At 45.8% G+C, this 13659-nt stretch overlaps 2 protein-coding genes across 4 annotated transcripts in view; one reads left to right on the top strand and one right to left on the bottom strand.

The window, feature by feature from the left end:
- Nucleotides 1–8755, top strand: part of TIGAR (TP53 induced glycolysis regulatory phosphatase) — a 43818-nt gene extending 35063 nt beyond the window's left edge. The window contains exon 7 of one of the 3 annotated variants that reach the window (XM_029954225.1): nucleotides 8603–8755. In XM_029954225.1, the coding sequence (XP_029810085.1) occupies nucleotides 8603–8632 (30 nt within the window). In that variant the 3' untranslated portion in view covers nucleotides 8633–8755. The other 2 variants (XM_029954226.1, XM_029954224.1) reach the window with 2 other exon arrangements.
- On the bottom strand, nucleotides 3030–12765 carry FGF23 (fibroblast growth factor 23). Its single transcript, XM_029954227.1, has 3 exons — nucleotides 12461–12765; nucleotides 6440–6543; nucleotides 3030–5257 (listed from the first exon to the last, which is right to left on the bottom strand). Exons 1-3 carry the CDS (start codon nucleotides 12654–12656, stop codon nucleotides 4820–4822), a joined length of 738 nt encoding a protein of 245 aa, XP_029810087.1. The 5' UTR covers nucleotides 12657–12765; the 3' UTR covers nucleotides 3030–4819.
- Between the last annotated feature and the right edge of the window lie 894 nt (nucleotides 12766–13659).

The raw sequence follows: 13659 nt of genomic DNA, 5'->3' as shown, positions 1-13659 counted from the left end.
ATATATATATATATATATATATATATATATATATATATATATATATATATATATATATATATATATATATATATATACTTCTAGCTGTTTACCTATTTGTAAAGTCCTATTTCTAGAACAGCTTTCAAGATTTTATCTTTGTTTTTCAGCAGTCTGACTGATACACCTAAGTGTGGTTTCTTTGTGTTTATTTGCTTGAGGTTTCCTAAGCTTCCTGTATTAGTACATTTTTCACCAGTTTGGGGAAATTTTCAGCTATTATATCTTCAAATGTTTCTTTAAATATTTCTTATTCTTCAACTTTTTCTGCTACTATCCTTCTGGGACTCCACTTATGCATGTTTTGGACAGTTTGATACTATCCCACGGATCACTGCAACTCTGGACATTTTTTAAAACTTTTTTTCTCTTGTTCAGAGTAGCTAATTTATATTAATTTTTTATATTCAATGGGTATTTATTCTTAGATCTCTAATCTGATATTAAGCCCATTTAATACATTTTTCTCTTCAGTTATTATTTTTCAATTCCAGATATTTAAAAAGAAATTTTAATGTTTATTTATTTTGAGAGAGCAAGAGAAAGAATCCCAAGCAGACTTTGTGCTCGTCAGCACAGAGCCCAACACAGGGTTTGAACTCATGAACCATGAGATCATGACCTGAGCCAAAATCAAGAGTCAGATGCTTAACTGACTGAGCCACCCAGGTGCCCCTCAACTCTAGATTTTTAAAAAATTTCCTGAGATTCCTGATCTGTTTATTCCTTAATATACTTTACTTGAAAAGCCTTAAACATAATAGCTCTTTAAAGCTGTTGCCTGCAAATTCCAAGATCTGGGCTGCTTTCTAGTGATTTCATTTTCTCTTGACTGTGAGCCATTTTCCCTTATTTCACGGAGAGTGTGGATGAGACCATGCATGGAGTCTGGTTTATGTCACCTTCCTTTAAATGGCATCTCATTTGTTCAGTAAGACACCTAAATTAGCGGCAGACTATTGTGGCCTTGTCAGGCCTGGTGTAATTCTCTGTTACAGCAGGCCTATTTCATTCAGTTTTAAATTTAGTTTTAGGGTGTGTCCTTTTCTCTGGGGCTCACTCCTTCTAAGATGTGGCCTTTCTACATCTCAGTTAAATGTTGATGTGCTCAGTGAGGCCCTGTGCCCTGGCGTAATAGGATTTCTGATATTTCTCAGCATTTTATGGCCTTTGGTGTCACTCACTGCTCATCTCCCAGTTCTGTGGCAGGTGGTCTTTGTAGGGTCTTGCTGTATTTTTCCCTGATGCAGGTACAGCCCCATCCTTGGCCAGAGAGCTGCAGTGAATGCTCATGCAGACCTCTCTCTTCTCAGCTGCCCTGCCCCACAGCATCCAGCTCCTTTCTCAGATCAGTGTGGGTGCCACCCTGCCTGGGTTCTGTCTCCCTGTCACATGTTTCCAGGACAGAAAGGGGGGATGATTACAGGACTTGTTTCTTTTCTCCTAAAGATCAGAGTCTCTTACCACTTCATATGTGAAAGCAGTTGCCTCATATATTTTGTCTTATAGTTGTTTTGGTACGTCCATTACCAGTTACCCTGTCAGGGCCAGAAGTGGCAGCTACGTGGTTGCAAGTGTTAAATTAGCTAAGATGTATATACAAATTCTGTATAAACAGTAAATGTCTGTACAATAGGTGTGAGGGTTATGATGCTATCTTTACCTTGCAAGGATTTATAATTCTGTGGACAAGATAATGATCAGGCTTTAAATACTGGGCATCCTGCCTATGTTTGGATCTCTGAAGCTTCTAGCATCCAGATTATATAATGTATCATAAAAGCGATATGTACAGATTTCTTCACTTGCCTTCTCCTATCCTTAATCCACTAATTATGTTGTGTTAAAAGCTTTACATTTTCTTTTCCTTAGGGAGAACTTTCACGGACACAGGAAAGAACTCTTCCAAGCCTGTGGAGGGGAAATGTCATAGGACATCTTCTCTGCACAGTGTTCAGTTCTCCTTCTGTAATGGAATGAAGGCCTGTTTATCCCAAAATGGTTATTTCGGTACTGTTCCATTCTGTTGGGTTATCAGATTTTAAAATCCTTCAGGCCAGAAATAAAACAATCATTTCCCCTTCTGCCTTTTATTTCAGAAATACTAAGGAAGGCAATGTTAAAAAAAAAAAACACCAAAAAGGAGGGAACTTTTAAAACCATAATCTGCCTTTGATAAGTCTGTTTTCTTTGATGAAAGAAATAAGGCATTTGACCTCCGGTCCTGGGTGGAGTCCTGATGCCCGTCCATCAGCCTTCTCTGCCGTACAGATGGCTTTGGTACTCAGACTCTTGGATGGGATCAGAAGACAAGCTAGTTTGTCAGAATGTCCTTTGAACACCAGTCAAAATAGTGAACACTGCACTAAGGTCTGCATTAACTGTTCCAAGAGAGAGGCTAAAGTCAGGCCCTGAAAAACTAACTGTAGTTTTGAGGTGATGTAAATTTGAATACAAATGTGTATTTGTATATAATTGTGATATAAGTGTGTAACTGTTATCTTTGCCTCCTGTTTTGGTAGTTGGTCAGATAGAGATTAAAGAAGAAATTCTGGGGACACCAGTGTCAGAGAAGACATAGAGTCCATGTGTTGGTGTCCTGCTATGAAGTCCCAAGTGTCTGTGTCAAGTACATACTGTCGGGTTCACTGAGATATTCATGTGCTTCTATCTGTTGGTATTTTCCATCTCCTTAAAGAAAACACTTTAGAGCTACAGCGATCAGAAATTCCATAGTGGTAGGAAATTTTCCTTGTTTCCAAACCAACACTGCTGAGTCCATTTATGAATGGCAAGGGCTGAATATTTTAAAACTCCGATACTGTTTTTCCATTCAATATTGCTATCTCGATTTTCACAATGCTGCCCTCCCATAATGCCTTTCATTATCATATTCGGACATGCTTTCATGTTGTAATACAGAAAGGAAAAGCCAAGAGAAGCTGAGATAAATTTTATTTCTCTTAAACAGAAGAAAGAAGAAAGGTGGGGTTACACTTTTATAAATATCTATAAATATCAAGCGATTGGCAAATTTTCCAAATAAATAAATAAATATCGCCAAATGCTAAGAAACATAGAAATTTGTGGGGACTGCCTCAGTTCCTGCCAAAGGAAAAATCCCTAATAAATGGTACTGGGTTTATCAGATTACCACCAGTTTTCCACCAAAGTCCTTTTGGGATTTTACATCCAATTGTCAGTACTGGGGAGCTTCCAATAGCTTTTATACAGTATAGTATCTCCACCAGGAAATGAGAACTATCGAGACAATATTTGCCATGCACTGCTATATAGTAGTATACATAGTTTTAGTGTTTTCAGAATGAGCACTAGTCCTTCAAGTTCAGGTGAAAACAGTGGTCCAATGTTTCATAATTAAAAGAACAGGTCCATTTCTGAGGCTGGGTGCATGATGGCAGTGGAAAAAAAACCAAGTGGGAAGAAGCTGTTGTTTAAATCTGCTCTGCTTACTAAGCATCCTGATGTGTAGGTTGGGTAGAACAGAGGTAGGAACATGGGGCCCCTTTGTAGAAAGACTCGTGTGTAGCGGGGGCTGAGCATCAAGGTCTGGCGCCTCAGCCGTTTGGCAAGTGAAGTTTGTTTTCCCTGGGACTGAAAATGGTCTTCAGGCAGTGCCCCCAGGATTTGCAAGTGGACAAAGACTCAGCGTGGACTCCTCTGCCAGCCGGGGGTGTTTTAGCTAACTCTAGTGAGGAGACGAGCATGAAGAGCCAGCAGCCTGGTCTTTGTTGGAACTCCTGCATATCTGTCCCCTGATTATTGGGCTTTTTCCCTTGAGCCCTTGATACCACTTGCCTTTGACATAAGGACACAACCTGCCAGTCCACAAAAACCCAACCCAGAGCAGTCCCATTGTCCCATCCCTGTTAACAGTTTTGTAAGTCCTCTCAAATGTGGTACTGCTCAACCTGAAAGTAGGCTTCATCAAATGCCTCTTAGGGGAATTTCCGTTTATTTCCATTTAAAATACTGGTTTTCATTTCCTAGAATTTTAGGAGCCTCTGCCAAATCTCTTCCTTAGGCCGAATTCACTAAAGCCAAAGACAGGGTCCACAGGGCTGTATCATGGACCACTTGGGAACAGGCAGCCCCCCCCGCCCCTCTGGCTGCATAGAAGGGGAAAGAACGTGGCAAGGGGTGCCTGCCCCGTGGGGAGGTTGAATTTTCTAGCTTGATGTCTTGCCTCAGTTCTCCAAGCATTCTAGTTAACCTTTCTGACAGCTCTTTTCCAGAGACACTCTAGGGAAGAGCAAAGGCCTGAGATTAGGATTGTTATCAGTTTGCTCAGTTCTGCTGTTAATGCCCGAGGTCAGCGATGCAAACTCAAATGCCAACAGGGCCCGTGCAGGTAACCTAAATGTAAGGAGCAGTGCAGAAGCTACTGGTACTGGCTCTTCCCTTCACCTTGGCAGTGGTGAGCTCACTAAGCCATTGCTTGGTTTTTAATGTTAGGCGAAGGAGAGGCACAGGGGAGAGAAACTGCCGAGCGTGGTTGGGGCGTGGTGGTGGGAATCCCTCTCTCCTTGATGACGGCGAAACTTTGAGTTTATCTTTCGGGGCTTCTAAATTCAGAAAGGTGGCGTGGGTGGGGTGGGAAGGCAGTGAAACTGCCACCACTCAGGCCTCACAGGCGCATTCCTGGGGCCCTGCTGGTAGACAGGGAGAGAAACAGCCGCCCGCACACCTCACCCCCACCTTCCCACCGGAGACAGTGCAGCTTTCAGGACAGCGCAGCCATGGATTCCGGTAGGTCCCCCTAGATGAACTTGGGGAAGGGGCGGCACCTCTCCATGCCCATGCCCCCGGCGTGCGCATTCACCCTGTTGCCCCTGAGCACCCCTAACGGGTCGCTGGCCAGCACGCCACTGTCCTCGGCGCTTGGGAGCTCCTGGGAGCAGGAGGCCGGCGCGGGGGTCATGCGGGGCCTGGGCTTCAGCACATTCAGCGGGTCGCGCTCCGCGTCCTCCGCACTGCGGGTGTGGCGCCTGGGCCGCGGGGTGTTGAAGTGGATGAGGGGGATCTCGTTCCTCCGCGACAGGAACTGGGAGTAAGGCGGCGGGTTGGTGCCGGGCAGGAAGGCCCTCTTGACCGGGCCCAGGCTGACGAGGAAGCGGTGCTGCGGGGAGTGGTACACGTCGTAGCCGTTCTCCAGCGTCCGCTGTCGGAATCTGCAGCTCTCGGGGCTGAAGAGATGCTGGAAGGGCAGAGCGAGACGGGTGAGGCCCGGCCCCTGGGGGCTCCGTCGTCGGAGAGGCGGCTCGAGCCCCTCGATCCCTTGATGGGGAAGCGGTGGCCCTCGCCTGCTGGGCCCGCACCGGCTTGCTGGGACCAGGCTGGCCACAGCCCGCAGCACTTGGGGGCTCCATTTCTGGAGGGAGGGCCAACTTTGGGGACCAACTTTGGGGGCACCTGGGCCTTCCCGCCTCTGCCTCTCAACCCTCTTTCTGTTGAAAGTTGGCTTGTGCCTGCCTCCTTACCTGGAGAAAGGAGGGAGTTGGAGTTTGTAGGGCCAAACATAAAGGAGGGTATTCCGAGATTATGTGACCTCTAGCCACTGATGACTTAGGTTTGAGCCCTCACTCTGCCACTACTTTAGTACAGGCCTTCACTGAATGCCTGCTAGGGCTTTCACATATTATTTTGATGAATCCTCTAACTCCATTGCAGATGAGGACTATCTATATGCCCTAATGTGGTCAGCAGATATTTTAAGTCCACACCTCTGTTTGTTTCACAGAGAGCTGTCTATTCTCAGCCAGATAGTGTTGCAGGTGCTGGGACATAGCGAGCAGAACAGAAAGTCACTGGCATCAGGGTATTTCTGGTAGGTCTGTCTGGTGGTAAGAGACTCTGGAGATGAGCGGTCCTACTCCTGCCTGATCCCAAAACTCATGGTTCATTGAGTCTGCAGTATGCCTGTAACCTGTAGTTTGGGAAATCCTTTGCTTGCTGATCTGAACCACTGCCAACCAACCACAGCTGGGGCAGACAGTGATAGTTAATGAGGGATCTTTAAGTGGAGGGAGATCCCACTTCACTTTTTCCAGGTGAGGAAACTGACATTCAGAGAAGTTAAGAAGGTCTAGTAAAAGAGTCGGGAAGACACTAGTGGCTTCTCACTAGAGAACGTACGTACAGGGTGCTGTGAAGGTGCAAAAATGGGTGCCAACAGGCAGTCAGACTAGAGGCCAAGAATCAGACTACCTGGGTTCAAACCCCAGTGTATAAACCTGAGCATCTCCTACTTAGATTGACTACGTCACCCGGTGGAAACATCACCAAACACTGCAAATGGAATCATTAAGCTATAAGATTTTATATTCTGGCGAAGAAATGAATTATTTCTAAATGGTGACCAGCACAAAAAGAAACTCACAGATCCAAAGATGTTGCCTCTGAAATCCATACAGAGGTACCTCCGACTCATCACACCTGTTATCACCACAAAGCCGGCATCTTCTGATCTGATCATCAGGGCACCTGTGGAGAAAACCATCTAGGTCAAAACCTGGCTGCGCATCCAGTTCCTATTTCTGGACACTTCCTGAAAACCCACCTCCACGAAACTTCCCTTGATTGATCTTTTAAAAATTTATTTTGAGAGAGAGAGCATGAGAAAGCACACATGCATGCACATGTATGAGAGAGAGGAGGAGGAGGAGAAAGAATCCCAAACGGGCTCTGTGATCTCAGTGCAGAGCTCAATGCAGGGCTCAAACTCATGAACCATGAGATTATGACCTGAGTTGAAACCAACAGCCAGATGCTCAACCAACTGAACCACTCAGGTGCCCCTCCCTTGATTGGTTTTAAGGGTGGTGATGATTTCACTTCACTTTACTCCTCTTGTACTTGCTTGTTCAGCTCCATTGCTTCAGATTCTCCCCTCCAAACTACCCCCACCCCTGCCTCCTGCCACTATTTGCCTCCTACTTCTTCCTCTTGTCTGTAGGGAACACTGAACTCCTGTGCTGGACGCATGTTTCTCTTTCGGCCTGCACTGTCTGTATTTTCTCCGCTACCTGGCTAATACCTCTTAATGTTTGTGGTGGTCATCACATTCTCCCAAGCCTCTGGGCCTTTGCAATTTTTAAATCTTTGCGGCGATGTCTTTCATGGATCCGGCTTACATATAGAGCCTGGGCTCCACCCAGGTAAGCGTATGATAGTCAGTGACACATCACCCAGCACCCAGTATGTGTCAAGAACTTTATTAGACCTGATCTTCCCCTCCCTTCTCTGCTTATTGAAGTCATTCATCCTGTAAGGCCAGGCTTAGATGTCACTTTCTATGAAGACTTTAATAATCTCCCTAATCAGAAGTAAATACCCACACCTTTATTATCGCATGCATTTCATTCACCCTGCTGTAGCTAGGTTTATGAAGTCCCTCCCCTTGAGTGAGCTGCTTAGGAGCAGAGAATTTATCTTTCTATGTCGAATAGATGCCACAGATGAATGTGATTTTTTCTTGGATCTTCATTGTTGTTCTGTGTCCTTTTCTTGCTTGGCATTGTCCCCTCCAGTGCTGTCCCTCATGGTTTTTCCATGTCGCCATTCAACAACCAAGCTCCAACAGGGGCCTGACATCCATATATGCTACTTATGCTTTAAATAACTGATGACAGCCTACCCTCATGGAGACTTGCGATTTTAACAATTTGCAAAGCATTGTAACAAGGACTGGTTAAATACAGTCAAGAGCTTTGTGTTTTGTGGTAAGCATACAATTCAACAGGGCTTCCACCCCAACTGCTGCTTAATTTCCCGACATCTTCTGCTTACAAATCATTTCTTTAAGTCTTTGGGGTCACTTGCATTTGCCTACCACAGAATTCCTGTGTGCTTCTCGTTTGGCCTCACAGCCCCCAGCCAGGTGTTTGAGTTTCTTTTCTAGGAATGTCATCTGGAGAGATTGTAAATGCCAGCACTTGTGCCCAGTAAGTGACGGAGCCTCATGGGGTGACGTCCACCTATCCTGTGTCAGCTCAGTACAGAGACCTCTGAGGAGAGTAGCAGACAAATATTTGGATGCTAGCTGAGTATAGAGCCATAGGTGGACTGAAATTGAAATGATGTAGGACAGAGGGAATGCGGGTGGGAGCAAGCCCAGAAAGAGGACAAAGTAAGAAGGCTGAAGAGAAATGTTGTTTCCAAGCTTGGCTAAGGGTTAGCCTTGAGGGAAGTTTCTGGAAGTGGGGTGGGGTATGGGAGGTGCGAGGATATTTAAATAACTCCATAACAAGGTCTGCTTATGTGTCTCAGATATATGGCTAACTCTATGGCAAGCCCAAGGGAAACAAAAGGAATGTGTAAAAAATAAGTTTTTGCCCTGACCCACTTTGGGAAAAAAATAGACTTAGTGTTGCGCTCTTTAGGTACTCTACATATTTGAAATTCTCAAAACAACTGTGATGTTGTTAATATTATTAGTATCAACATGGGTCATAGCCGCCTCCCAATTTATGTGAAAAGGGATCTAAGGCAGGATTCAAATGCAGGACTGCGACTCTAACATCCTTTTCCCACGACCCTGCAGCGCCTCCAGCAGGAATCATCACAAGCCTGAGAAGACAAAACCAAGTGCCAGACACATGCCGTGACCCATGGGAACCTCGAGTCATGCTGCACCCGAGTAGGGCAGGGCAGGGCTGCTGACCCAGGAACTGGGGTCCCTGGATTCTGGTCCCACCTATGCTACTTACTGACTTCGTAGCCTTAGGCAAGTCACTGTTCTAACCTTGGGTCGCTCAGCTGTATAAAGAGAATATTAGCAGCTCTCCTGCCTACTTTATGGGGTTCTGATCAGAATCAAATGCAAACATGGTTGGAAAAGTGACTTTCTTCAAAAAGTGTTGGGAAACGGCAGGCATTCCGTGAAATGTGCTGTCCCGTTTACAGCACGCAACAGCTCTGGCACTGCGCTGGCCTGGTGCTGGGGGCCGTGGGGGGAGTGTGCGTGCTGCCTGAGCTCCTGAGCTCCAGGGCTGGTGCTCGTAGAAAACAGCCTGCAGGGGAACAGGAGGGGGCAGCTGCCACAAAGGATGCACAGACTTGAGTCAAACCAATATGAGCCAAGAAAGTGCAGAAAATGTCAGAGTCTGATTGCCTTCCCTTTGCTCATTCAGAAGGCAGTTTTTCACAGGCTGCCCAGATTCGAGAGCAGAGTTTGGCAGAAGGAAGGCATAAATCATTGGCCACTGGAACCACAACCTGTTGCAGCAGGTGGGCTCAATGGACAGCACGTGACCCTGGAAGAAGCATGGGTTGGGGTCAAGATGTCCTCAAGGTGACCTTGAGCCAGTGTAGTTCTTTAACCTTTGTTTTTCTTACGTAGGGAATTCATTTACCTCATTTGGTCATCTTGAGGATGTCATGAGATAATATTCTTATCCACAATAAAGCACTTTCTAAATGATAGTAATTTTACTTTTGCCACTTGCCTCCACGCTGCTCTACAAGTAGAAAATTATCTGCTCTATTCTATTTTCATAGCCAGTAAATGATAAATGAGATAATAGATGTAAAGTGCTTTGAGATCCCCAAAAGAAAGAGAATAATTTGCAAGATTAAAGAGCCAGAGGATAATTCAGCTTCGGGTAAAGAAAAGTGCCAGTGCGGAAGATGGAAGAAGGAAACATACCAGCATCTCGGGAGTGATATCAACCAGGGCTACCAAGCATCTCCTCTGCTGTTTCTACAAAGCAAGGCTGGTGAGGAGTAAGAAGGGGGCCCTCTTCTTAGTGGGACAGGAAACACAGAGGCCAGAGAGGCTCCCTGACATCAGTGCTGTGAGTCCCAAGGGAGGTTATAGAATCTTGTAGGGCAGGTAATTTCATGACGACCGACCACTCAAAGATGGGTTGGGCACTCAACTATTAATCATGAATTCACTAAAGCATAATAATCAAATGAACCAGATTTCACCAGAAACATGTAATAATTAGGAGGAACCCTCCCAGCAGGGTGTAAGCAAATCCTTCACCAGTCTGTGAATTGCCTGTGCTAATTATCTGCATGCCTCAGTGTTTTAACAATTTAAGTTACTTTTGATCTTAATATTTTGACAATATGCACAGTAACTGATTTGAATAGTACAGAGGGTTATATAAACTGGGAAGAGTAAGTCTCCCTCCCGCTCTGTGACCCACCTCCCTTCTCAGGTTTGTGTCAGTTTCTAGAGACACATGCTTGGCCACCATCTACATCTGACAAAACAAAAACCCATTTCTATTTTTTTTTAATCTGAAATTGGGGCGCCTGGGTGACTCAGCCAGTTAAGCATCCGACTTCAGCTCAGGTCATGATCTCACCATTCGTGGGTTCCTGCTCCACGTCAGGCTCTTTCCTGACAGCTAGCTCAGAGCTCTTTCCTGACAGCTAGCTCAGAGCCTGGAGCCTGTCTTCTCTATCTCTCTCTCTGACCCTCCCCTGCTCGTGCTGTCTCTGTCTCTCAAAAATAAATAAAAAACATACAAAAAATAAAAAAATAAAGAAATCAGTTCCATTCATTTTGCTTCTTCCCAGTCATTTTAATTCACTCTCAGCTAGTATCAGTGCCTCCTCTGGCCCTGACGTGGGTAGATGTTGGAGGGATGTTCTACAATGCAGGCTGCCTGCTTCGTAACATAGGCTGAGCTCTACCCACTGTACCTAACACGGCTCACCACAGCTGCTGAGTACAGTCTGCTCCATGTCATGATCCAAAGGACATATTTTTGGGGATTCCTTTTGGTGAAAGGTTCTGTTAAGTATCCATTGAAAAAAATGACCACACTTTGGATGCATCAAGTGTATCCAGATTTTGTTCAGATTTCTGCCATTATTGGACTCAAACTCAGATTCCCAAATGTCAACTCCTGAATCCTACTATATCCCCTTGAGTTCTGGGACCTGCCTGCTATTTGGAGAGAACTTTGGTCCCTCCTCTCATCTCCACTGAGCACCTGAAGAGCTGTGCCCAGCTGGCTTTGCATGTGCATGTATCTTGCTACAGCTTTCAAGACTTTGATTCTACCAAGCAAGGCCTCAGCAAAATTATTCACTAATTCATTACAACAATAGGGCAAAACTTTATTCCTATAAGAAATTTTCTTTCATTGAACAGAGACTGTGATTACTCTGCACTGAATCTGCTTGCACTCTCTGTATCCTGAGCATAATTTTTCCCATGTTCTCCTAAAATAGAAGACCTGTGGTTTTCAATATGCATCCCCCCTCCCACCTCAGTATCCCCTACATAGGTACATGCAAAGGGACTTGCATTTGAATCATAGCCAGTTGATCAACTGTTTGTGGATTCTGATCCAGTTTGTCACAAACCTAATCTTTAAGATCATTCCAGTAGCCTCACCATAGCCTCATGTCGTCACGGAATTCCCAACTAGCTTGATTTGCTACTGAGTGCACTCTCCACAGAGAGGAGTCACCAACTGATACCAAACTGGGTGCCTCCAAAGCCCCTAGTAATTATGTTGGGTGGATGGATGCATAGGTGCGTGGATGGGTGCATGGGTGCATGGATGGATGGATTGCTCATGCACTTGGTCAAACCCATCAAGACAACATACCTGGACAGTCTGTCTTTAATACATTTTTCCTAGGAAGTTTTGTAAGGCCAGGATATTAGAAACTCAAATTGGAAAGAATCCCTGAGTTCATCTATTCCAATCCTTGGTCTAATACAGGAATCTTCTTGATAACCTCTGTTAGCCCTGTCCAAATTTTATGAGCCAAACTCAGTATCAATGGCCTGTCTGGCTTTTTCCCTCTCTACTTTCTTGCCTTTCTTTCTGTACATTCTATTCTGTACATTTTTGGACTCTTTGGGTAGGACAAAGCGAGAGTAGCTTTGAAGAGGGATTGTAGTTAAGACAGAGTATTCATGGGTGTTTGGGTGCCTCAGTTGGTTAAGCATCTGACTTTGCTCAGGTCATGATCTCATGGTCTTGTGAGTTGGAGTCCCACTTTGGGTGAACATAAGCCCCACTTCTCTTTCTTTCTCCCCTTGTCTCTCTTTCTCTCTCTCTGTTCCTTGTGGGATTTATCTCCTCACCTTTCTCTCTCCCCCTGCCCTGCCCCTTGCTCACTTGCACCCTCTCTCTCTCTCTAAAAAAAAAAAAAAAAAAAAAGAGAGAGACACATTATTCATGTTAGGAGAAACAAGTAAATGCTAATTGGGGAGGTGGTAGAATCTTTGCATCTTTGCAGGTTTACACACACACACACACACACACACACACACACACACACACACACACACACATGGATTCCAGGCAAGAAACTGGGAGGCTGGATTAGCCCTCTTGTCTAGCCCAAGACCTCCCCAGGCCCTTTGGGGATGGGTGGACAGAGGAGCTTCCCTCTTCTTCCCAGCACGGGTGAAGCCCCTACTCACTGTAGATGGTCTGATGGGGTGTGCCATCCACATGGCCGTCCTTGTGGATCTGCAGGTGGTAGCTGTTCCTGGCTGTGGCCGTGTACAGGTGGGTCAGGCCACCCCAGCTGGAGCCCAGCAGTGGGGAGGTGTTAGGAAAGGCTCTGACTACCCAGCACAGGACAGAGACCAGGAGCCCAAGGCGGGTCCCTGACATCGCGGAGCTCTGAGTGGCTGGCTGGAGTTTGAAACCTGACACTGCCTCCCTGACTTCCCAGTCTTGTTCTCTTCTTTGTGGGTATCTGGCGTGAAGGTCCTAGGCTGGATTCCCTCCTTTTTTCCCTCGGACTTTTAAAGGGTAGCTGTGTGACATCAAACAGGAAAAACTCCACTGTCCACATCCTCTGTGTTGTAACCAGCCCATTGGAAGAGAAGGCAGAGACCTCGGAGGCTCACGGAAGGCACGTTCCAGACACACACACACCCCTCAATTTCAAGCCAACGCTCCAAAAAGTGAATGATGTGTGGGCAAAAGTTATCTACGACTCTGGGTTGTCTGTTGACCTGCCCCACTTCCACCAGGAAATGTGAAGGCAGTCAGCTGTTCCGAAAAAAATCCAGCTTCAGTCATGCAGTCAACAGACTCCTATGCAATTAATCTCCCATTGAGTCTACTCATTTTGGTTTTCTCCATCCTTTTAATTCCAATCAGCAACTATGTATCCGGGTCTTTCTCTGTGCACAGCACCAGGTGGGTGTTTTGAAGGTACAGAAATCATACAGGACACCAGCAAACAGAGGGAACCCTCTGAGACTCTTCCTCATGAAGGTATGGGAGCTGGGACTAGAGATGTAAAAGTCGAAGTTGCCACGTTGGGAAAATTTAAAAATAGGAGGAAAGGAAACCAGGCCTTGGGGTCACTGTGGCTTTATGAAATTCCGAGGTTTGATTTCTCAGTTTTCTTGGTAAGGGCAACTAAACTGGAATCATGTTCCCTCCAACAGCACAGAGACTAATTCAGAGACCTCAGGAAGCTGGGAAGACTGGGGGCTGCGTACAGGGGATCAGAACCTGGAAAGATCACAGGAGCAGAGTGGCCAGGGTGTTCGTGCAGTTAGTGTCTCCTGGGTCCCTGATCCAGGACACCAGACACTTCCCTGCGGACCCTGCTCACAGGTGCGCCCTCTGGGAAGCTACATTTGATGTGGGGCAATTTGAC

Source organism: Suricata suricatta, chromosome 10 (assembly GCF_006229205.1).
Source record: "Suricata suricatta isolate VVHF042 chromosome 10, meerkat_22Aug2017_6uvM2_HiC, whole genome shotgun sequence".
Lineage (NCBI taxonomy): Eukaryota > Metazoa > Chordata > Mammalia > Carnivora > Herpestidae > Suricata > Suricata suricatta.
This window is presented reverse-complemented; position numbering and strand designations above follow the sequence as displayed.